Source organism: Andrographis paniculata, unplaced genomic scaffold (genome assembly GCF_009805555.1).
Source record: "Andrographis paniculata isolate CXL003 unplaced genomic scaffold, ASM980555v1 Contig79END, whole genome shotgun sequence".
Lineage (NCBI taxonomy): Eukaryota > Viridiplantae > Streptophyta > Magnoliopsida > Lamiales > Acanthaceae > Andrographis > Andrographis paniculata.
Window position 1 is genome coordinate 692,814 of NW_026137616.1, and position 23,050 is coordinate 715,863.

The 23,050-nt window shown below is 33.6% G+C and overlaps 4 protein-coding genes across 4 annotated transcripts; 3 read left to right on the forward strand and 1 right to left on the reverse strand.

The window, feature by feature from the left end:
- Positions 1-331: 331 nt before the first annotated feature.
- LOC127240243 (transcription factor MYC2) lies at positions 332-2,804 on the forward strand. The gene has a single exon (XM_051258800.1). It carries the CDS (start codon positions 572-574, stop codon positions 2,555-2,557), a length of 1,986 nt encoding a protein of 661 aa, XP_051114757.1. The 5' UTR covers positions 332-571; the 3' UTR covers positions 2,558-2,804.
- Positions 2,805-8,237: 5,433 nt separating this feature from the next.
- LOC127240348 (probable ADP-ribosylation factor GTPase-activating protein AGD8) lies at positions 8,238-12,653 on the forward strand. The gene is made up of 7 exons (XM_051258977.1): positions 8,238-8,508; positions 8,700-8,818; positions 10,375-10,834; positions 10,930-11,205; positions 11,727-11,852; positions 12,011-12,109; positions 12,209-12,653. Exons 1-7 carry the CDS (start codon positions 8,440-8,442, stop codon positions 12,314-12,316), a joined length of 1,257 nt encoding a protein of 418 aa, XP_051114934.1. The 5' UTR covers positions 8,238-8,439; the 3' UTR covers positions 12,317-12,653.
- A 282-nt stretch (positions 12,654-12,935) lies between these two features.
- On the forward strand, positions 12,936-16,954 carry LOC127240696 (ubiquitin carboxyl-terminal hydrolase 21-like). The gene is made up of 8 exons (XM_051259507.1): positions 12,936-13,553; positions 13,783-13,903; positions 14,156-14,263; positions 14,519-14,682; positions 14,813-15,139; positions 15,350-15,472; positions 15,674-16,175; positions 16,279-16,954. Exons 1-8 carry the CDS (start codon positions 13,131-13,133, stop codon positions 16,572-16,574), a joined length of 2,064 nt encoding a protein of 687 aa, XP_051115464.1. The 5' UTR covers positions 12,936-13,130; the 3' UTR covers positions 16,575-16,954.
- A 4,165-nt stretch (positions 16,955-21,119) lies between these two features.
- LOC127240473 (uncharacterized) lies at positions 21,120-21,707 on the reverse strand. The gene has a single exon (XM_051259180.1). It carries the CDS (start codon positions 21,705-21,707, stop codon positions 21,120-21,122), a length of 588 nt encoding a protein of 195 aa, XP_051115137.1.
- Positions 21,708-23,050: the final 1,343 nt, after the last annotated feature.

A 23,050-nucleotide genomic window follows, 5' to 3' on the forward strand; every position in this document is an offset into this window, starting at 1 on the left:
TAAATTTACTAGCGAAGTCGATTATTTCAATATTATTTTGGTTAGCTTTTAATCAAGAATTATAAAATTATAGGTTCAGTTAATCCTGCTAATTGTTTAGGTTAAAATCTGATTACCTCAGTTTAGCATATAATTATGATAATCTTGTGCTATTATTTGATTCATGAGGGAATTAATTGTAGGAAAGTTGGTTGGGGTGGAAAGGTGGTTCACTAAAAGTAGAGGGACTGATGTGAAATTAGAGCCAAAACGGCGTCGTATTAGTGGAAAGTGCCGTCCCCACGCTTTCGCACTCGCTAAATGCAGCTGAAATTCACTCTAAATAAAATCCCAAACGCACTTCAAATTCTTCCTCCGAATTAGCGTTTCATTCTCTCTCTCTCTCTCCCTCTCACTACATTTCCTTTCTCTTATCCGCATACTTTTCTTCTCCGCCACACGCCGCCTCAGATTTCTGCGTTCGCCTATCGTCTGGACAATTTGGTTGCCTGCGCGATTGAATTCGTATCGCTGTTTCTGCGGCGGGGGCGGTGAATTTGTTGTATTTGAGGGAATTTGGGTTGTACATGGAATGATTGATTACCAGCTGCCGACAGAGAATATGAATAATATATGGTCCGGTAGTGGCGGCGCCGCCGCGGCGGTGGGGGAAGGGGATGCTTCGGTGATGGATGCGTTCATGTCATCCACCGCATCCGATCTGACGTCTTTGTGGCCGTCGGCTCAGCAGCCGATCTACACGCATCCGCCGGTGGCGGAACACGCAAAAACCTCCGGTTCCGGCGCCGCAGCGGCGGCGCAATTGTTCAATCAGGAGACTCTCCAGCAGCGGCTTCTGGCGTTGATCGAAGGCGCCCGAGAGAGCTGGACGTATGCGATATTTTGGCAGTCGTCAGTGGTTGATTACGCAGGTCCTTCGGTTTTGGGATGGGGCGATGGATATTACAAAGGAGAGGAAAATAAAGGCAAGCGCAGAACGGCGTCGTCTCCGTCGGAGCAGGAGCACAGGAAGAAGGTGCTCCGGGAGCTGAACTCTTTGATTTCGGGACCTCAGACGACTGCAGACGACGCCATAGACGAGGAAGTTACAGATACGGAGTGGTTCTTCCTGATATCGATGACGCAGACCTTCGTTAACGGGTCGGGACTCCCAGGCCAAGCACTGTACACCTCGAGTCCCGTGTGGGTCGCCGGTCCGGAGAGGCTCGCCGCCTCTCACTGCGAGCGAGCTCGCCAGGCGCTCGGATTCGGATTACAGACTTTGGTTTGTATACCATCGTCGAATGGAGTGGTTGAGCTTGGTTCGACTGATTTGATTTTCGAGAGTTCGGATCTGATGAATAAGGTTAGGTTTCTGTTCAATTTCAACCCAATCGAGAACAATTCCGGTCATTGGACCTCCGCAGAGACGGATCCTTCGGCTCTATGGCTCACAGACCCCACCGCCTCTCTCAACACCACCAGCAATAGTCAGAACCCTAACGGCGACGGCAGTTCAATTCCTTCCTCCAGTACTCTCACAAGCAAGCAAATGATGTTCAACAACGAGAATCGGAGCTCCAGCACCATAACAGAGAGTCCACATCTCCAATCGCAAGGATTCCACACCAGAGAATTGAATTTCTCCGAATTCGGCTCCCATGGCGCCCGCAGCAGCAACGGCGGCGCTTGCAAGCGAGAAACAGGGGAGATTCTCAACTTCGGAGAGAGCACCAAGAGAAGCTCCGCAGCCGTGAACAATGGAAATCCAATCGGATCCCTCGACGACAAAAACAAGAAGAGATCTGCTGTAACATCAAGAGGAAGCACAGAGGACGGAATGCTATCCTTCAATTCCAGCGCGATTTTACCTTCTTCCGGCGCCCTGAAAGCCGACAACATCGGCACCATCGAATCCGACCACTCCGACCTCGAAGCCTCCGTCGTGAAGGAAGTGGACAGCGCCCGAATAATCGAGCCAGAGAAACGTCCCCGAAAGCGAGGCCGGAAGCCGGCCAACGGGCGGGAGGAGCCGCTGAACCACGTGGAGGCGGAGAGGCAGAGAAGGGAGAAGCTGAACCAGAGATTCTACGCCCTCCGAGCCGTGGTCCCGAACGTGTCCAAAATGGACAAAGCTTCCCTCCTCGGCGACGCCATAGCCTACATCAACGAGCTCAAGTCCAAAGTCCAGAAAGTGGAGTCAGACAAGGAGGACCTGCGGGGGCAATTGGAGGCAGCAAAGAAGGAGCTAGCAGTAAAGGAGTCGTCCTCCCGCGACCCTCTGAAAGCATCATCGGCATCGTCGTCGTCGGGGAACACGATCCCATCGGACATGGACATAGACGTGAAGATCATAGGTTGGGATGCAATGATACGGATCCAATGCAGCAAGAAGCAGCACCCGGCGGCGAAGCTGATGGTGGCGCTGAGGGAGCTGGACTTAGAGCTGAACCACGCGAGCGTGTCGGTGGTGAATGATCTGATGATCCAGCAGGCTACGGTGAAGCTGGAAGGGAGGTTCTTCACGCACGATCAATTGCGGGCGGCGTTGATATCCAAAGTCGGAGAGACGAGGTAGACAGTGTAGTAGAGTATTATATGCTTGCTTGCTTTCTTTCTTGGGTAAGAACGTGTTTGTTTGTCTGTGTATGATACTTACTGTTTATTACTTCTTTTTTTTTTTTTTGCTGTGTAACCTGTTCGTCGTCGTCAATGTTGTTATGTTTGTAGTTGATTTGTATTTGTTAGAAGTTTGTGTATAATAATAACTCAAGTCAGATCAAGCCCTTGTAATAAGTATGAGAAAGACAGACATTTTGTTGTTATTTGAAGGGTATTGGTAGTTGGGCAGGCCACGTGAGGTGAAGTGGTAGCGGAGTTGACAGTGAAAAAAGGCAATGGAGGATGTGGCAGGGCAGGAGATGCCTTTTACTTAGTCTCTCTCTTTTTATTGAGAAAATATTTACATATATAATTGGTGAGTAGGATTGACCAAAAGGTTGTGTTTGTTTTTGTAAAATAGTTTGAAGTTATATATATATATATATATATATATATTTTTTTTTTTTTATTTAAGATATAAGGTTATATTATTTTAACAAAATTTAAATACATTTTTCTATGAAAATTAATATATTACATATTTTTTATTATTATTTTTAAATTTTAATTGATGTTTGTACTTATGTTATGTCGCTTTTATTTATTTTTTAGTCAATTTAAATGGACTTTCAGTTGTTAGATGGAGGCATTACGCACTATGCGCAATATTAATTCATATAGTATATATTATATTAATTGAAAATTTTAAAACAAATATTATACCCATGTCTATATATCTATTTTTTTTTGTACAAAATATTATAAATATTTGTATGATATTGAGATAAAGTATAAATAAAAGTAAAAAGACTAAATTAGTTATATTAGTATTCTATGATATAAAAGTAACGATATTTGTGTAATATATTATAAATTAAGAAAAATATTTTTAATATTAGGTAGATATTATTTAAGTTTATGTAGTGTATTGTATAGATATATTTTATATATAGATTATTGTTATGTACTCTTTATTTATATATATATATATTTTTTCAATAATAGTACAATATTAAGTAAATTTATTGTAGCCTGGAGAGGAAGATGGACAGAAAAGTTAATGTGCCTAATTAATTAATTATTATAATATAGATAAGAATTCAGCCAACAATATAACGACAAGTGACTTACATTCAGAATCCACACATCCTCCATGAACCTTCAGGGCTTCAGGGTGTGTTTGTTTGAGGGATTTGTTTGGATTTTTATTATTTATTTTATTTTTTATTTTTTAAAAATATTAAATTAAACATTTATTTTTTATTTTTATATTACACTAAAAAAATAAATTTTATATTCAAAATATCACATCAACACCTATTTATATCACATCATATAACTATTCAAATTCAAAATTTTATTATTCAAATCCCAACTCAAAATCCAAACCCTCAAACAAAGACACCTTGGTCTCCTTTACGAGGCTTTGTTTGGTTACAAGTAATTATTATTATTTAAAAAATATATATATATATTAAAAAAATATTTATATTACAATAATTTTTTATTTTAATTGAAAATTGATTTTGTCTTTAAAAAAAAAACCTATTATTAGATACAATCCCTAACTTCCAAGCAAACTTATATGGTTTTGGTCAAGACTATGTAATATATATTATAAAAATAATACTCCTTCCGTCCCACCTACTATGTCCACATTACCGTTTATGCTCGTCCCACATTCAATGTTATTTTTCTTTTTTAAAAATAATTATACAACTAATTAGTTATTTTAATTCCAATTTATAATTATTTATATTATACAATAATTATTTTTATTAATACATTCTTAATTATTTACTAATTACACTTCTTCTAAAATACCATGCTTACAGTGTAACATACACGATATGTGAGACGGAGGGAGTATTATATTGGTAAATAAATTTTAAGCAAGATTAAAAAAGAAAATTCTAAAATAACATTAGATTAAGTCAAGAGTGAAGTATGAAATGAAAGTTAGATAAATAAAAATAAATTAATAATTAAATATGGACCCACGTAATATTTGGACTATTTTATTTTTTAAGGATAAAGGATTACTCAACTTACAATTAATTATAATAATTTTAAAATTTTAAATAGGATCACTACTAAATTGCGATAGTATTATTCCTATAAATAAATAAATAAATAAAAGTACTATAATAATAGTACTAAAAGTAGTAATAAAATTAATCACATGTTTTCAATGGTGGAGGAATAATTTGTTTCATGATTTTTATCAACTGGTGCGCACCTTCTCACATGCTTCCCACTTTATTCATATTATTATTATGATCACCTAATATTTGTATATTAGTAAAATAATGTTACAGGTCAATATATTTATTTATTTATTTTTATAAAATATTATAGTCAAATCTGTGTTTTTTTAAAAAAAATAAAATAAAATCATAACTTCGTTCTGAATTCAATAACTGATCTGATCTAAAAAATTATTGATATTTTTGTTTCCCTTCTAAGCTAACTGTTTTACTATATTCAAATTCAATGATTTGGCAAGTATGATTAAAATTAAATTAGGAAAGATAGATTTTTGTTGGCTACAATGTGAAACACCACCTACCACCTGATTTTTGGTATTTGCTTTTTTTAGTTGAGTTACAAAATACTCCTGCATTCCCTCTAATTTTTATTCTCATAAACTATACTTGCACGCACGGTTTGCCCTTAATTGTATGGTAGAGATGAAAAATAATAAATGAATGAAGAGTAAAAATGTAAAATTTATGTTTAAAAAGGAGATAAGACAATACTTGTTGGACATCCCAAATAAAAAAGTAAGACGTTAGTTTGTGTGGACGGAGAGAGTAGATTTTTATATTACTTGAGTTTTGAATGATAAAAAAATTTAAATTAACATGATTGTAGAATAAAATATGAATAAATATTGATATAGGTGTTTGGCAAATAACTTTTAGCTTATTGAACAACTTTTAGTTGTTTGACCAATTAAAAAGCTAATTTAGGTGTTTGGTAAATTAGCTTTTTGGAATAGCTTTTTGGACCTAAAAAACTAATTTTTGAAAAGTTAACTTACCCAGCGTTTTGAAATAGCTTTTTTCTGAAAAAAAAAATTTATTCCTTGTATGTCCTTAAAAATTTATTATGCATTTTACACAAATAAATATATTTTGATTATATTAGAATATTTTATTATAATATAGTTTTAATTTTATAAATTTAAAATAATTAATTTCTATATAAAAATTATTTTAATTGTAAAATATATAAATTTATTAAAATCAACATAAAATATAAAATATAAATATAAATAATTTATTTTTATATTAAAATTACATTATATAAATTTTATACTAAAAATAAATTAAATAAATTAAATTTATTGAAAATTATAAATATAATGAACTAATCGATAACTAACATAATAAATATATATACGAAAAATTTATTATTTTATATTTTACATTTTTTTCAATAGAAAAAACTATTTATATATTTTAATAAAAATATATTATTTTTTTAAATCTAACTGTAATAAAAATAAATACTTTTATAACACTTTTAAAATTTTCTATAACTAATAACAAAAAATTTTAAACATTCTAAACTCAAAAGAACATAATTGAATATATTAGAAATAAAAATAAAATATAAATGTCCTCAATTGTCATTTTACGTATAAACAGCTAATATCAAACAGTTGTTTTACAAACATTTTAATACAAACAGCTAATCGAATCAGCTAGTCAAACCAGCTAATTGAATCAGCTAACAGCTATCAGCTAATTGAATCAGCTAACAGCTAATTGCCAAACACACCCATAATATTTAGAATAAATACGTACGTAATAATTAGCTGTTAGTTTTTAATTGAATTTTGTTTTTTGTTTATTGGACTAAACAATTGTATTAGCTTTTTTTTGCTAAATAATTTGGTAAATAATTTGGTAAAAATAAATATTTGATATTAGCCGTTTATTTATATAAACGACAAATCAATAGTATATATATTGCATAAATTCTAATAAATTTATATATTTACAAATAAAATTATTTTATATAAAAATTTAATAATTTTTGTTGTTTTAGATTTATAAAATTATAATTATACTCAAGTAAACACAAACATATTATAACAAGTATTAGATAATGCATAAAAAATAGCAAACTAGGAAAACAAAATAAATTATAATGAAAACATTGATATGATTTTCCGATTATTTTTAAATATCCTAGAGGCGATATATACACAACCAAATTTTCGAATTTTGACACTATTTTTAATAATATCACATCAACTCTACATATATTAATATATTCATAAAATATTATATATAATATTAATTTTGTACTTTCTTACATTTTTTTTTTGTAATTTTTTAAATTTCAAAACTCCTAAACTCCCACATCTGAACAAATGCAATTTTAAATGTGTATTAAAAGAGAGTTAATAGGAAATGATGCCTTAGACAATATGAGGTTTTCCTCTATTTTTGCGTGTGGGAAGAAAAAAATTGCTCCAATTCACCTTATAGTTTTACAGAATTCACTTGCTGATTTGCTACAGGTACTGTAGCACTAGCTGATTCAGCGGATGCATTTTTTTTAATACAATTATTTATTTACTTATAAAGTTATCTATTTGTTTATATAGTTATTTACTTTTTTTAATATTATCTATTTATTTGTGTAGTTATATATATTTCTTTTTTATATTTATTTAATTTTTAATTTTTTAAATATCATCAACAAAATAAAAAATTGCATTAATTTTTTTATTTTGTTTATATTTTATTTATTTATTTATTTATTTTATTTTATTTTGTTTAAAAAATGGCTACGGATCAAGAATGCTATCATCAATTTATTGAGCGATATGTTCAAATTAGAAGTAGAGAAGCTCGTTTTGAACTACGCGATGCTTTAATTGAACATATATGAGAAGAGTATAGTAACTCTACCGATCAGTTATATTGTACTAATTATGTTTAATCCAATAATATTGGTTTTTTTTAATCTATATTTATATTTTTAATAATATTAATATTTTTATGCTTTAATTTAAATATACACTAAAATATTAATAAATATAATTTATAATAAAATATTAAATTTTATTTGTAATTTTAAAAATTATATAAAATAAAATATAAAAAGAATATTTTTTAACCCTGCAAAAATGAAAAATATGGTTGGAGAAGTGCAAAAATAAAGGGTATGGTTCGAGAAGTGCAAAAATATAGGGTATGATTGGAGATGGATTATTGTAGCAAGACTGCAAAAATGAAGTTATGGGTTGAAGATGGTCTCAACCTTTGATCTATAGGGTTTGGACCTTCAAATATTTAGGTTCGATGCATGGGAATTAGTTTGGGCCGTAGATAAATTAGCCCATCCCAAAATCTCGGCCTAAATAAATCAGCCCAATTTAGGCCCCAAAATAAATGGGCTTTCTGAACCCAATAGGGCAATAAATCATTAAAATTTATTAGTTTTATTATTAAATTATTTATTTCTATACCTATGCAGGCGGTTGGAGCATCGCACTATTAATATACCTACCAAATAAAGGGCACCAAATTTACGTCAACTGATTTTACTATAGTACCCCTGGAGGAAAGGGCATTTCCGTGATTTCAAAAAGATTGAGGTCACCACCGGCTGGGACATTCATTTTTATCTCCCGCAGAGATCAGAAATGAATTTCGAAGTCGGGAAAGGGGGAGAGGTGCGCAGAGAGAATACGATCTTTCCTTCTTTCTCTTTTGTGTCTTTTTTTTTTGGGATTTTTCTATATTAAGGTAGGCGGTAGGCTGCGCTGATTCTGATTATTGAGCCGGATTGTTGTCATTTGCATTCGTTTCGAAAATCTTTTTGGGGTATACAGCGGCCATGGCGTCCGAGAACTACACCGACAAGAACGTGGTTTTCCGCAAGCTCAGGGCGAAGCCTGAGAATAAGGTGATTCTCATTTTATTTTAATTTTTTGGATTTGTGTTTGTGTTGGGATGTTTTGTATCGTGTTTTGGTTTGTGATTTATTTAGTTTTTTTTATTTTAATTGTTGCGGGTAATGTCTAGATCTGATTCAGATCTGGTCGGTTCTTTTGAGATCGAGCTCTTCTTTTTTGAAATTGATGTTTCGGATCTCAGATGTGTTTCGATTGCAACGCGAAGAACCCAACTTGGGCGTCGATTACCTATGGGATCTTTCTGTGTATTGATTGTTCAGGAGTTCATCGAAGCCTCGGTGTTCACGTCAGCTTTGTCAGGTACTTCTTGTCCCTATTTTGATTTCTGATTAATTGTTTTATTGCCTCTCTTCTGGTTCTTAAAAGTCTTGTAAATTTATATTGCATTTTGGGCATTATCATTGAAATGCTTAATTCCATTAATAACCTTCCACGCTCTTACGCTTGAATGGTTGGAGACTTTACATATAATCGTATGCTTCAGACATCTTGTTTTTGGCGAAGAAATGTTGTGGAATTATTTTTGATGAGGAAATCTAAGAAATGTCTGTATTTACCCAGCATCTATGCAAGCAACTTGCAAATTTCTGATTATTTGGTTATGGTAAATAGCCATTTCATCTAAGGAAGTTTCTAATTATAACGTGTTTCAGTGCCTGTCCTGCATGAATGGATCTGAATTTCTATGCAGTAGTTGGATAATCCATGGTTTCTATGACACACACTGGGTGGCAAGTAGCCATTTCATTTTCTTATTGTAATAGATTGTTCTTCGTCACCTGTACTAATGGATTAATTTTTTTTTTTAGATGTGTGCATGATTAATCTATGCACACACTGGGTAGCAATAATTACGCCGTTTGATTTTTTGCGTGTGGAAAATAGCCATTTTATTTTTTTAATTATAATAAATTGGTCTGGCTCTCCTGCATAAACAAATGAATCAAAATTTATATGGCAGTAACCCATGGTTGTGTATGGTGCTTTTTTTTGGGGCTTAGCGATGCCCTCCCTCATCTGTATACTATAGCATTTCACTAACACATCTACTTTTATGCACTTCTAGTGGCATTTCTTATGATGTCTGAGTAATTGCGAATGATATTAGGATTTTAATGCTTTTATCTGTAAGTAAACCATGAAATGAATATTGGTAATCAGATTTAATGCAATGTTTTAGTGTCAAGGTTTTTCACTTATGACAGGCTTGGTATGGCAGGCAGCAGTTTGGTCTAGCCAACTTCTTGTTAGATCCTGCAATCATTTTCTTACTATCGACTTTCTGAATTACTGAAGATGGCTTTGAATGGTGAAACAATAATCGTTTCTATATTTGCAAAGTTGATGCTATGGAAGTGCTTGACCCCCCTAAATACATTCAGAAAATTGGTTATTAAGTGTTGAAAACACCATTCGAAGCCTGTTTGAATTGCCATATATCTGATCTTGATTGTTTTTCTTCTACAATTCCTTTTTTAGGGAGGCATCATGTCCATTGAGATATGGTCAAAAGATGAACAATCACACATACTCAAATTATAAATCAAACAACCATCTTATAGGTATATGGTTAATATGGTGACACTAAGAATAAGATTAGGCATATACAAGAGGTGCTGAATGAAAGGATGTTACTGACAAGAAACAAGAAAGATGATGTAAAGGAATACAATGTTGTTACATTACTTTGAGATTGCTTGCTGTTGCTGTCATATTGTCTGTCATTCTTATCTGAGCATGAGATCAGGCAAATAAGACTTGATTATGAATGTTTACATTGTATTTAGTGAAAACTCCCAAGCTATCTATTGATTCTTTAAGGTAGAAGATGTATCTTTACCTGTCTTGAATGATAGGTCTACAAATATGGATTCATGGACTCCTGAGCAGTTGAAAATGATGTCCTTTGGCGGTAACAACCGGGCCCAAGTTTTTTTCAAGCAACATGGATGGACTGATGGTGGCAAGATTGAAGCCAAGTACACCTCAAGAGCAGCTGCACTGTACAGGCAGTTACTTACGAAGGAAGTTGCTAAAAGCAATGCAGAAGAGGCAGGGTTACCGTCATCACCTGTTGCTTCTCAGTCGCCAAAAGCTTCAAATGGGTTTTCTGATTTTGCCACCACTGAAGAGTCCAAAGCAGGTTCCTGGAATGATGCACCAAAGGAAGATCCCTCTCAGAAAAATGGTACCCCCGAAGCCTCGGCCTCCCCAAGAGCCTCTCAAGCCATGGCAGCAATCAATGTTAGGAAGACTCTGGGTGCAAAGAAAACTGGGAGAACTGGGGGTTTGGGTGCCCGAAAGCTTACTACTAAGGCAAGAGTCTCGGATTTCTGTTGTATACTTGGATCAAAAGGTCCGCTTCTTGTAATTTTCTATCTGATAAACGGTCAATTGTTTCATGATTACAGCCCAGTGAAAGCCTTTACGACCAGAAGCCTGAAGAGCCACCTGCACCTGTTTCTTCTGTCAACTCTTCAGCTGCTACTGCTACTGCCCCTGCTGTTGGCTCATCATTTAAATCTAGGTTTGAGTATACAGAGAATGGCCAGCCTGCTGAGATGGGTTCTGGTGGTGCTCGTGTTGTAAATCATATCCAGCCTCCAAAGTCAACAGATTTCTTTTCTGAATATGGGATGGAGAGTGGCTTCCCAAAAAAGAGTAGCTCGAACTCATCGAAAATCCAAGTAAGAGAATACTTTTCTACAAATACAAGTTACAAAGGTCCATTTATAACTGTAATTTAGTTGATGCTGGAATTAATTCCCATATATTCAACCATTATTAATGCATTAGGGGCTATAATCTGGCTATATTGCAACTTACAAGTAAGCATACTTTAATGTTTCCTTGAACTATGGGCACTTTAACATTCGTGCACTTGTTAGTGATGGTTTGAGACTTAACTCCATTTTGATGCAGATGGAAATATTTAAGGTTTGGATATGGCAAGGACGTCTCTGTGATAGTTAATATAATTGCGTATTTCCATATATTGAGACCTAGGTTTATTTTTCCTTTATATATATATATGTATATATAGTGACTGGCACGTACCCGTGTAGGCTTGTAGCTTTATTTTCTTGTTTCTCCTGCCATCTCACGAATGCCCTTGAATACTGTTGGAACTTTGACCCTTCGGCTTGATTGGGGTTATTTGTTCATGAAAGCTACCAATTCTAATTAAATCCCTTGATTTTATTGTCAGATTGAGGAATCAGATGAAGCAAGGAAGAAGTTTTCTAATGCAAAATCTATATCGTCTGCCCAGTACTTTGGTGTGCAGAATGCAGCTAGTGAAATGGATTCCTCAGTTTCCTTGCAAAAATTTGCAGTACGTCATTTATCATGTTTTTGTCTTTTCTTGTTCGTTTTGTTTACCGGTTTAACAATATGGTAGTAACTTCCTTTAATCCGCACTATGCACGTCGGGTTTATATATAAATGATAGCGCTGTTGCAATCTTCTTACTTGTTCCCGTTACCCGTGTAGGGTTCATCTTCAATCTCTAGTGCTGATTTCTTTGGCCACGACTCGAGCTCCACCGTGGACATTACGGCAAGCGAACTCATTAATAAACTGTCATTCCAGGTAAGAGCAACCAGCCCGATTCCCTCTCTCTCCTATCAATCAATCATATACTTCAATTTTTGAAGCCAACACACTTTCGTATCTTATCTTTGTCATCAGGCGCAGCAAGATATCTCCTCTCTTAAGAACATGGCTGGAGAGACGGGGAAGAAGCTAAGCACCATCGCATCGTCGTTGTTGTCGGATCTTCAGGACAGAATCCTCTAATTGATGAAGAAACTTATAAATTTGGTGATGATAGGGACTTTGGGAGTAAAAGAAGGCTATCCTATCCGGTCTTATTACCTGCCTGTAGTATTGTGTGTACAAAAATGTGCATTCTTTGTTAAGGTGGTTTTTAAGATTTGGAACTTTCTATGCAGAGAAAGAGAGACATACAGACAAGAGACACATCAGACATATATATATAATCTAATATAGATATATAATGTGTTTCTTTAATGCATTTGAGGTGAGATTCTTCCTGGAGATTGAACAATGTTTGTATTGTTTTTAAATTTTGTATTTAATGGTATCGTATATTGTCATTTGCTGCAATTTCATTTGTTTCCTTTACAGACATATATATATATATATTTGCATATGATTTTTAAGATTGAATTAAACAGTTTACTGGACAAGAGTTGGCCTTAAAATTCGAAAATTTAATATTATCAGGTGAAAATAAAAGGAATAATTAACATGTAATTTACCTTGATTTGAAGTAAGGTTGGATATTAAAACAGACTGCGAGATTCCAGGCCAATCAGAACATACCACGTAGTCATGGAGGGCCGGGCCGGGCGGGGCCAAAATATGTATAAATTATGATATTTTATTTCGAAGCCCCCTCCGTGTAAATCCCGACGAGTTAAAGTTGTTCTTCCCTCAACTGCAGTTTTTCATTCCCCCAATTTTTCCCTCCTCTTTTTTCAAACTTTCCCAAACCCTAATTTCATTCCCCCTCTTCTTCCATTCCCTCTAATTTTTCGTTTTCGTTGTATAAAACATCGGTTTATCGCTGTAATTTTACTCTTGTTTCATGTGTTTTCACTTGCGGATTGCAATGGATTCCGATTCTGAAGAGCCGTTTCCTCCGCCGGGTTCCGCCGAAACCCTAGGTTACGAAAACCCGCATCAACAACCGGCGTCCCCGAATTCCGACTACTTTTCGCCGCGGAGCGATGATGGATCACAGGAGTTATACGATTCGCCTCTGATGGTGGAAGAAGAAATAGAGAGCAGAGGCTCTAATGATAAAAGTGGGGACGAGTTCTTCAATTCGTCGCCCCGAAGTGCTGTTTCTTTCGAACCCAAGTTTGATCAAGTTCGTATGGAGCCTTTGGAATCTGAAAGTCCAACGCCTTTGAGCTTTAAGAGTGGGCAATCTGCGTTTACCGATGGGGGATTTGTGGCCAGCCATGCATTGCAGCAGCGGTTGCGAAATAGGAAACTTTCATTAGCGGTAAGAATATAATCTTGTACTTTCACTCATTATCTCTTTGTTTGCCAGTCGTAAAAATTTCCCTTTTAATTATACTCCCTTTTTGTGGTGCAGTTATCTTATCTTACTCTCGAGTTAAATTTTACTGCTTCGGTGTCTACGTGTTTACATATTGACCTCTACCTGGCTATTATTAACAAATACATGGATTTTTGTGGATTTTCAATGATAATATGTTAATAATTTGCAGGGAGGTGGAATGGCGAATTTAGGCAATAGTTGCTTTCTGAATTCAGTGCTGCAATGCCTCTTACACACTGCCCCGCTTCTCAATAGCATTCTGTTCAGCAAACATGTAATACAATCTCAATGTAAGTCCGTGGTTTTGTTATTTTTTTGGGCTTGTCAGCGTTTCTTGTTATTATTAAGTGTGCTTGCCCCCTTGGATTATGCTGTATCTATTAAGGCATTACACCAGGCATAATACATAAGCTGTCTTGTTAAATAGTTGTCATAATTCACTGTCTAATATGATCATTCTTCTGTTGTGTTGTTTTTTCTTTGGTTATATATATTAACTGGTCAAGGGTTCTAGTTATATTTGATCTAAACATAAATTGCAGGTGTTCATGGGTTTTGCTTGGTGTGTTCTCTTCAGCATCTGATTGAGCTCTCCTTGACTGCTTCGGAAAATGTTATATTTCCTAGTGGCATAGTCAACAACCTGTGCTGTATCCTTGTTTACATATTTATTAGAATTTTCTCTATGGAATTTGTTCAAATATTTACTAGAAATTTTTTATGGAAGATATCTGCTACTGGTGCTTCTACCTTTTTAGATCTGCACAATTTGATTGTTAGCTCTCAATATCTCACTTCCAGAAAACTGAACTTGGTTGAACTAAGTTTTTTTTTGTTCTTTCTATTTTGGTTGCTTCAAGAATATTTCCTTCTACAGGGGTTCCTTAACCCTTAAAAACTACTAGATATTTCATCAATTTTCAAGCCATTCCAGCAGGAAGATGCTAATGAATTTTTTCAGTGCTTTCTGGATAAACTTGAGACATGTGATTCAGAGGAGGAAGAATGCAAATCTTCAAAACGTGGCAACATAGTGAAACAAATTTTTGGTGGTCGCCTTGTCAGCAAGGTACACTATCAAATATGCCCTTGTTATATATTTTATTTGACTACATGTAAAGAGACCCTGTCAACTTGTTATGTACCATTTATGCTATAAATATATAGTTCTAATGCAAATTCATATGTTCTTAATGCAGCTGAAGTGTTGTAGCTGTGGTCACTCTTCTAATACTTATGAGCCTTTAGTTGACATGAGCATGGAGATTGAGGATGCAGATAACCTGATAACTGCTCTGCAGTCTTTCACAAAAGTTGAAAAGCTTGATCCAGAGATCAAGATTACTTGTGAAAATTGCAAAGAGAAAGTGTCAGTTGAGAAGCAGCTTTCCTTGGATCAACCTCCTAACATTGCAGTTTTTCATTTAAAAAGATTCCAAAGCAATGGTTATAAAATCGACAAGCATGTTCCCTTCCCACTATATCTGGACTTGCTGCCTTTTGTTGATCGTGGCTCAAATAGATTTGTAAGTTCTACTAGGTTTCTAGGCATTTTAATATAATGTCAATATCTACGAATGATACGTTTTCTACTTGCATGACATTTGCCAGTTATTCTAAGTGGCCAAATCATAAAATGCGCATGCTCCATTTGATATGAGTCATGACGTTATGTTCCACCTTTATTGTTCTTTATCTATTGTTTGATCCATTCTCTGTTTGTATGTGCTTTGCAGGAGGATCTTAATTATCTACTCTATGCTGTGTTGGTGCATATAGAATTAACTCCTACATGCGGGCACTACTGTTGCTTCATTCGCATTTTTCCTAAAGTGTGGTTCAAATTTGATGATTCACAGGTAATTCACATTCCCTTTAATCCTAATGCTTGCATAGTATTTCTGTAAACCTTATTTTCTTCTTTGTATATGGGTTTGTTCTTCTATTCTTTTATAGATTTGCATAGTGTTGTTCATATTACTCCTCTTGAATTTTGTGTTCTCATCTTTGGTATTTCAAACTAAATCTGATGAGACATTGGTTTTGGTGTATCTTTTTAGGTCTATCAAGTGGATGAAGATTATGTGCTGTCACAGGAGGCATACATACTCTTTTATGCCAGGGAGGGAACTCCCTGGTACTCCAGTTACATCGACGCCCTAACTTCAGTTTTAAATATACCACTGAATACATCTCCGAAATCAGTACTTGAGAGTGCCCCGGCAATGTCTCCAGATTTGCAAGAAAAACCCACTCCCAACTCTAACTCTAATGAAGCGAGCAATGATATTTCAAAAGAACACAGAGTTGGAAAAATTGAGATTAAGTACACCAGGTTGTCTTGCAATAACCCTGAGAGCAGTAAATGCGAAGATGAGCCTGCTTCAGCAGTGCCAAGTGCTCATTATTCTTCAGATGCTTCTCCATCTCCATCTGAGGTTCAGAAAGAAGTTCCTCCAGTTAATCAGAGTGAGGATGCTCCATCCCAAGTAAAAAGTGAAGATATCTTGCAAGAACTCATGCAACCTCCCAGTCCAGAGATCTATAGGGATGACCCATCTGGTATATTGACTATGCAAGAATACATGAAATTGTGCTCTGATTGCTTCAAAAGTGCCTGCAACTGTAAATGTAATGTTATACATCTTTCCTTTTTTTTCTTCAGATGTGGGCTTCTCCATGCCTCGTGAGCACGCAAGATTATCTGATCGCATCTCTTGCAAAAGGCGACTGGATAAAGAAATGGATGACATGGAAACAAGGCAAGCCTGCGCATTGATAAAGAAAACCAGCAAGGGTTCAAGAGCTCAACAACTGCTGTCTGCAGTTAAAGGTGCCCAAAGTGATCCAGCTGTGAGCCGAAAGAAGGGCAGGAGATCTGAGTTGTCTAACGGCCCACATGCCAGTGATGGTTCGAGTGTCAGAAATGCACGCCATATGGTCGCAGGGACTTACAGGTAAGGTTGATCTAGCGGTTTTCTGGGCACTATGAGTTGATCTAGCGGTTTTTTTGGGCACTATGAGTTGATCTAGTTGTTTTTTTTGTGACTATGGATTGGTAAATTTTTACTGCCTGTTTAGCGACGGACAGGTTGGTAGGTATAGGTTAGACTCTGGAATTGTGATAGTATTAGTATTTGTTTCTTCTTTTTGTTTTTATGATGTATAGGTGTGTGAAATGTGGATGATAAGTGCCCATGCCCATGGAAAGTTCTTTGTTGAATAAGAACAATGAGTGGTTCATAACCTTAATCTCTCAGTAGGTTATTTTGCTATTATATTATGATGGCTGTGTTCTTTGGGTTAGTTCATTCTCATTCATATTCTTGTTGTATTGCAAAATTTTCTTCCACTTTGTCAATATGTCTAGAATGTTTCTTGGTTTGAATTGAATTATGTAAAAAGGGGTTTTATGTCATTATCGACATAGATTGGGTTCATATTCTTGGAGGGCTGTAATAATGTTAAACTAATATATCTTCCCCTTGGGCCCAAGTGAAAAATAGTAGTAGTTGTTGTTACAAATGATCTGCATAGTGATGAAAAAGTCTATGCAAAAGTCGAATTCTGGGGAACGATGAGATTAAATTATTTATTTATTTAATATAAAATTGCCAATGTTGAAAAACCTAATAGATTGACTGACTGACTGACTGCATCAAATATTTATTTCTTTAGAACTACTATTGACATGTCCAAGAAGACTACTGATAAAAGAATTAGTATTAAATAGAGTGGAAAATTCTTAGTCACCAGATAGCAACCCATCATGTGAAATGAATATTAAATCCCTAAGTATGAGATTTTTTTTAAAAAAAATTCATTTAGTAAATATGATGTATTATGTTTATAATATAAAAATAATATTTTGTATTAAATATTATTATTATTTTGATAAAATAAATATATATTATATATATTGAAAATTGTGTTTATTTTTATTATTATTTTTTATTTTTATTGGGTAAACAAACCATTAGTACATGGTTTTAATTAATTTAATAGTAGATGTTATGTAACTTCTTAGTATATATTGTCTATTTTGTTTTATATGTGTAGTCTTAATGTATCAACTGTTATATATGTTTATATTAATTTATTTTTTCATTATATATATATTTTATAAAAAAAATATACATATTTATAGTAAATAATTACTATATACTATTTTTTAAAAAAGAAATGTATCCTTTAATTTTAATTTTAGAATTATTTACAATTTGTCCCTCTTCAACACAGCAGGCCACCGCCGCCGTTGACGCAACAAAGCTTTGTCGCTCTGGCTGATTTAATTGATAATACTCATTCAAATCCAATTTAATAATTTTCTTTATTATTATTATTATTATTATTATTATTTTGTTTATTTTAAAACAATACTTTCATTTTTATAAATAGATTATTGAATAAAACAATTATTTTATAATTATTATAAGATAAATATTACTATTTTTTTACTTTTGAATTAAAATATATTGACAAGTATTATTTTATATCTATTTATTTCTACCAATTATTAACATAATATCAATGTATTTTTAAATTTTACATCCAATGTAAATAAACACATTCTTTCGAGATGAAAAACAACACCGTTTCCTCTAATGAACAAAATAAAAAACTCCATCGTCTTCATAATAATTGTTTTTGGGGACTTTGATTTGCAGATAAATATATTAATGATGTCGTATCCTAAAATCTTGACAGTCATTCTATACATCCTACATAGTATTAAAGCTTTTGGTAAGATCTCTGAGTTTGCATGTTTTATATTATAATAAAACTATACATAATATGCAAAATTATTGTGTTATTGACTTGTATTGTCACGTTATTGTTACTATTTTTCTTTTTAATATTTTTGGAAAATTATTGTATTGTAATAAAAAAAATTAAGTGTGGAAATACAAATTAATGGCTAATAAACATTGTTATAGTCCGTATAAACCAAAATCTTTTGTTGGGAAAGTGATTTATCCAACAAAATACGTTCAAACACTTTAAATGGCCAACTCTCTAAGCGTGTGCGGTTCACAGTTGTAACAACGAAAGACAATGCAGAACATAAAACAACAATGAGACAAGTGGTTTGTTGACCCGATTCGATTATCAACAAATTTACATCCGAAGATATCAATCCAGGAGGAATTCCACTAACCAATGCTGATTAAGGACACAAACAACCACAACTCATTTAACTCTAATGATTGTCATGGCTAACCCAGAAAAATATCTCTTACTAACAACGACCACACAACAAAGAAGTCCAGAGCTTGATCATTCCCTCCGATTGGAACACCATTAATTCCGAATACCTTCGACCTCTCCGGTTGATATCAGTGTAGAACACACATTCAAAATGTGAATAATTGAATTGGATGGATGGTGAGAGTTTTTCTCAATAATCTTCTCTCTAGGATTTACGCACTAACTTTCACACACAACCTTTTGTCTTCTTTGATTTTATATTTAATGCATCATTGGTAAGAACACCGTTCACGTTAATTTTCTTTAGCATAGAAATGGATGAAGTGTTCTCCAATGGTTATGTACGAGTTTGACCATTTCCAAACTGTTATGTTTGTCTCTTGTGGGCATTTAATGGATTCGACACAAAGGATAAAGCCAAGCTTACAAATTTAGTCTGCAGCACGATTGCAATGACAGTCTTCCTGTAACCTACGAATGCTAAAAAAAAAATAAAAAAATAAAAAAATGTAGCTACAGCGTGAAGAAAGGAAGTTGGACCATATGGCAAAATAAACTTAGGGTTTCTTTCATTCACACCCTTTAATTAGTTAAGTTCCTCTATAGAATATGTCTAAGAAAGTAAGGATAGGATAGCGTGCAAAAGGCTAAATTTAATTTTACCCATTAATTTAATTATTTTAATAGATCAGCATCTGAAATTGAATTCAACTGCTATCATTATTTGAAACCCACTCGGATTTTTAATTGAAAACTTAACAGTGAATATTTTAAAGTGAAATAATTATATAATATCATATAAATAAGAAGTGACTTTTTTAATGTAAAATTAATTTTTAATATAATATAAAAATTAAATATTAATTTGATATTTTTGAAAAAAAAATTAATAAATAATAGAAAATTTAATACTCCATTAAAAATATTAAAGTTTATTTCATTTTTATTTTTATTTTTATATTTTTTAATATTTTTATCTTATTTATAATACTCAGTTAAAATCTCAAAGTTCATTTTCCTTTTTATTTATGTTTTTATCTTATTTATTTAAATTTAAATATTTCAAATTTGTTTTATCAAATTTTCTATAAATCAAAAAAAATTAATTTTATTTTATTTTTATTTTTATTTTTATTTTTATTTTTTTCTATCTGAATGCTTTGTATTTCAAACAATTATAAATAAAGAAAGTAGAGAGAGCTAGGTAAGTGTATTGTTGAACATGATTATGAACACCCTTTTATATAAAAGCCAACTTTGTGATGGACGGTCATGATTGATTTGATCCAACCATCCAAATAGGAGCTCTTGAATACTTTAGCATTATACGTACAATCTTCTATACCATTCTAATATTTACAAACACTCCCCTCTAATTGGTACGAAGAAATCATAACATCATTTAGGCCTTATTTATGTGATGATTTCTTTAGCTTTTCTTTCACATTTATCTAATACGATGGTATTTTTTTTTTTTTTAATAATAACAATTTTTTTATATATATATAACCCACAAAATCCCATATTTGAGTGGGTAATGACATTTTCTTTTGGAATGAACTATATTATTGAATTGGAAGATAGCTTATGATTTCTTTTACTTAATTTTGATGATAAATTAATGATATCGACCTTTATATATATATATATACATCAATATTGCCATTATTTCCACAATGACCCTATATTGCATGTAAAAAATATTATATTACTCGATAGTCGAGTTTAGATTCTTTAGGTAATCTTTTAATCGACAAGATAAATCACACAAAGTGAATCGAATTTAGGCAAAGTCCTATTAAAATTTAAACTATGATTTCATAGTCATAAGTCCATCTTTACGTATGACCATCTTTTAAGGACATACATGTTGTCTAAATCTGGTATGAATAATCTGTGTAATTAATAAAAAGTCCATACATGTTTGCAAGAACGTCAAAAGTGGAGGGTTTCCACATGACCCTATAGAAATTAGACAAATTTTGGAACAGTGGTCGTTGTCACGTTAAATGATTAACCCACCTACAAAACTTAGACTTATAAGAAAAATAACTATAAAAATTAGTGCAGTGGAATATTCTCAGTCACCAAACAACAACAGCAGCAGCCATAACTTGACCGATTTAATCGAACATTTCACAATAGATCAGCATAATATACTGTTTAATTAATTTGTGTACCGAAGAAAGGAAGGATTAGTTTATTGTAAAATTAGTCAAATGTTAAGTGCAGTGGAAATTACTATTTTATTGAACATAAGAAAAATTCGACTTACAAGCTAAGGCGGTTCGTCGAACTTTAACTGCGGAAGATCTTCATCGGAAACCGCCAGAATTTGGCCTTCGACGCCGCCGAAGTGGCGTCGCCGCGGCGGAGATTGGACGCGGTCGCGGCGGCGCTGTTGACTGACCGCGATCTAGTAATCATCCTTGCGAAATCCTCGATTCGGTGGTTGCTGATGGAATTATCCTCGTCGCCGTCGCCGTTGAGGTCATTGAAGTTCTCCTTCGCCTGTTCGCTTCTCTTCGTTTTGCTCCGCTTGAAAACAGATAGGAACGACGGCGTTTTGAAGCGACGGTTGTTTGGATCGTCGTAGTTTTTGCTCGAGCGGAGGAAGGGGATCGCGACGGATCTCGAGCGGCGGAGTGTAGATCCTCCGTCGAGAACGCGTCCGATAGAGGACGAAGACGACGCCGACGCCGACGAGGATGAGGACGTGGAGCTGTAGACGCAGGGGCAGGGACGTACCTGAGCGCAGTGAGGACAGAGGATGCCGAGGCGTTCGCGGAGGCAAGTTGCGCAGATACCATTGCGCCGTCTCTTCGATGGATGCTTACCACATTTCCACACTTCTTCCTCTTCAACACCGTACGCCACGGCCGCCATTGTTGCAACCAAAGCTTTCTCTAAGCTTCTGCCGATTTAAACGTGTTTGCAATCCATGCGTTAGATTATATATATATATATATATATATATTTATATATAGGAGGGCGCAACGACGCCGTTTCGCGACTGCCAAGCGAAAAGTCCAAATATTTCAGTTGTTATTTGTGGAATTGAATTGTTAATTATTATTAGGAATTTAATATTCCCCACGTTGTGACACAGTTAAAACTCTTCCCGTATTGTTAATTGTCACATTTAATGTAATTTATCATAAATTTAAATATGTAGTAAAGTGTATGGTTCAATAATATATATTTTTTCTATACAATTCAAATTATATTAGTTTTCTTTTATAAAATATTATATCGAAATAGTAGTATTTAAATTAAAATTTCAATTTCAAACTTAAATGAAACAGACCATTTATTATGTTCAACAAACATACATACATACATAAAACACCATCCAATACTTATTCTATTTAAAAAAACAAATATAAAAATTAAAAGAAAAGAAAATGAAAATATGTCCAAACCAACTTTAATGTATTATATAATTCATATGGTTTACAATAAAAATTAAATGAAGTATTAAACTTGAATAAAAATTTTAAACCTAAACACAAATGAAACAAACTGCAACATGTTGGGATTTATTGGGTTGCAAATCTTGGGCCTCGGTTCATAAATGTTGATATGAGCTTGTGGTATTTATTCGATCCAAACAGATATGGGCCTTATGACTTGGCATCAAAACAGGCCCAAATGATCCAATCCCTACCCAAAATTTAAATGGAATAATAACAGAGTGCTATAGGATTTAATTACTTGACAATTATTATTATTATTATTGTTATTATTATTATTATTCAATCTTCAATTTTTATTTTTTATTTTTTTTATTTATAAAAATATGCTTATTTCTTCTATAAAAATATCATATCAAAATCAGTGTTGAAATAATAATAAGTAATTTATGACGTGGCTAGACTATATTATTTATTAATTAATTTGTTAGGACGTGGTAATCCAAGTAGAGTGAGTGAGCAGAAAAAATGTTTAATGTTATCCATAATAATAATAATAAGTGTGAGATAATTTAAAAAATAAAGTCATTGAGTGAATGTCTATTGTGGATGATGGGGAAGTAGACCAAAGTGGGGCTTGCCTAATTTTATTTTTTACAAATATTATTAATATATAAAATTAATAATTTAAATAAATTAAACCAAACAGGCACAAGTGGTTGTCTACTTATGCCTCCCCAACCATTTGTAAAATCTATTGATCACAAATGGTGGTGCTCATTTAGTCACTCTATATATATATATATATATATAAAA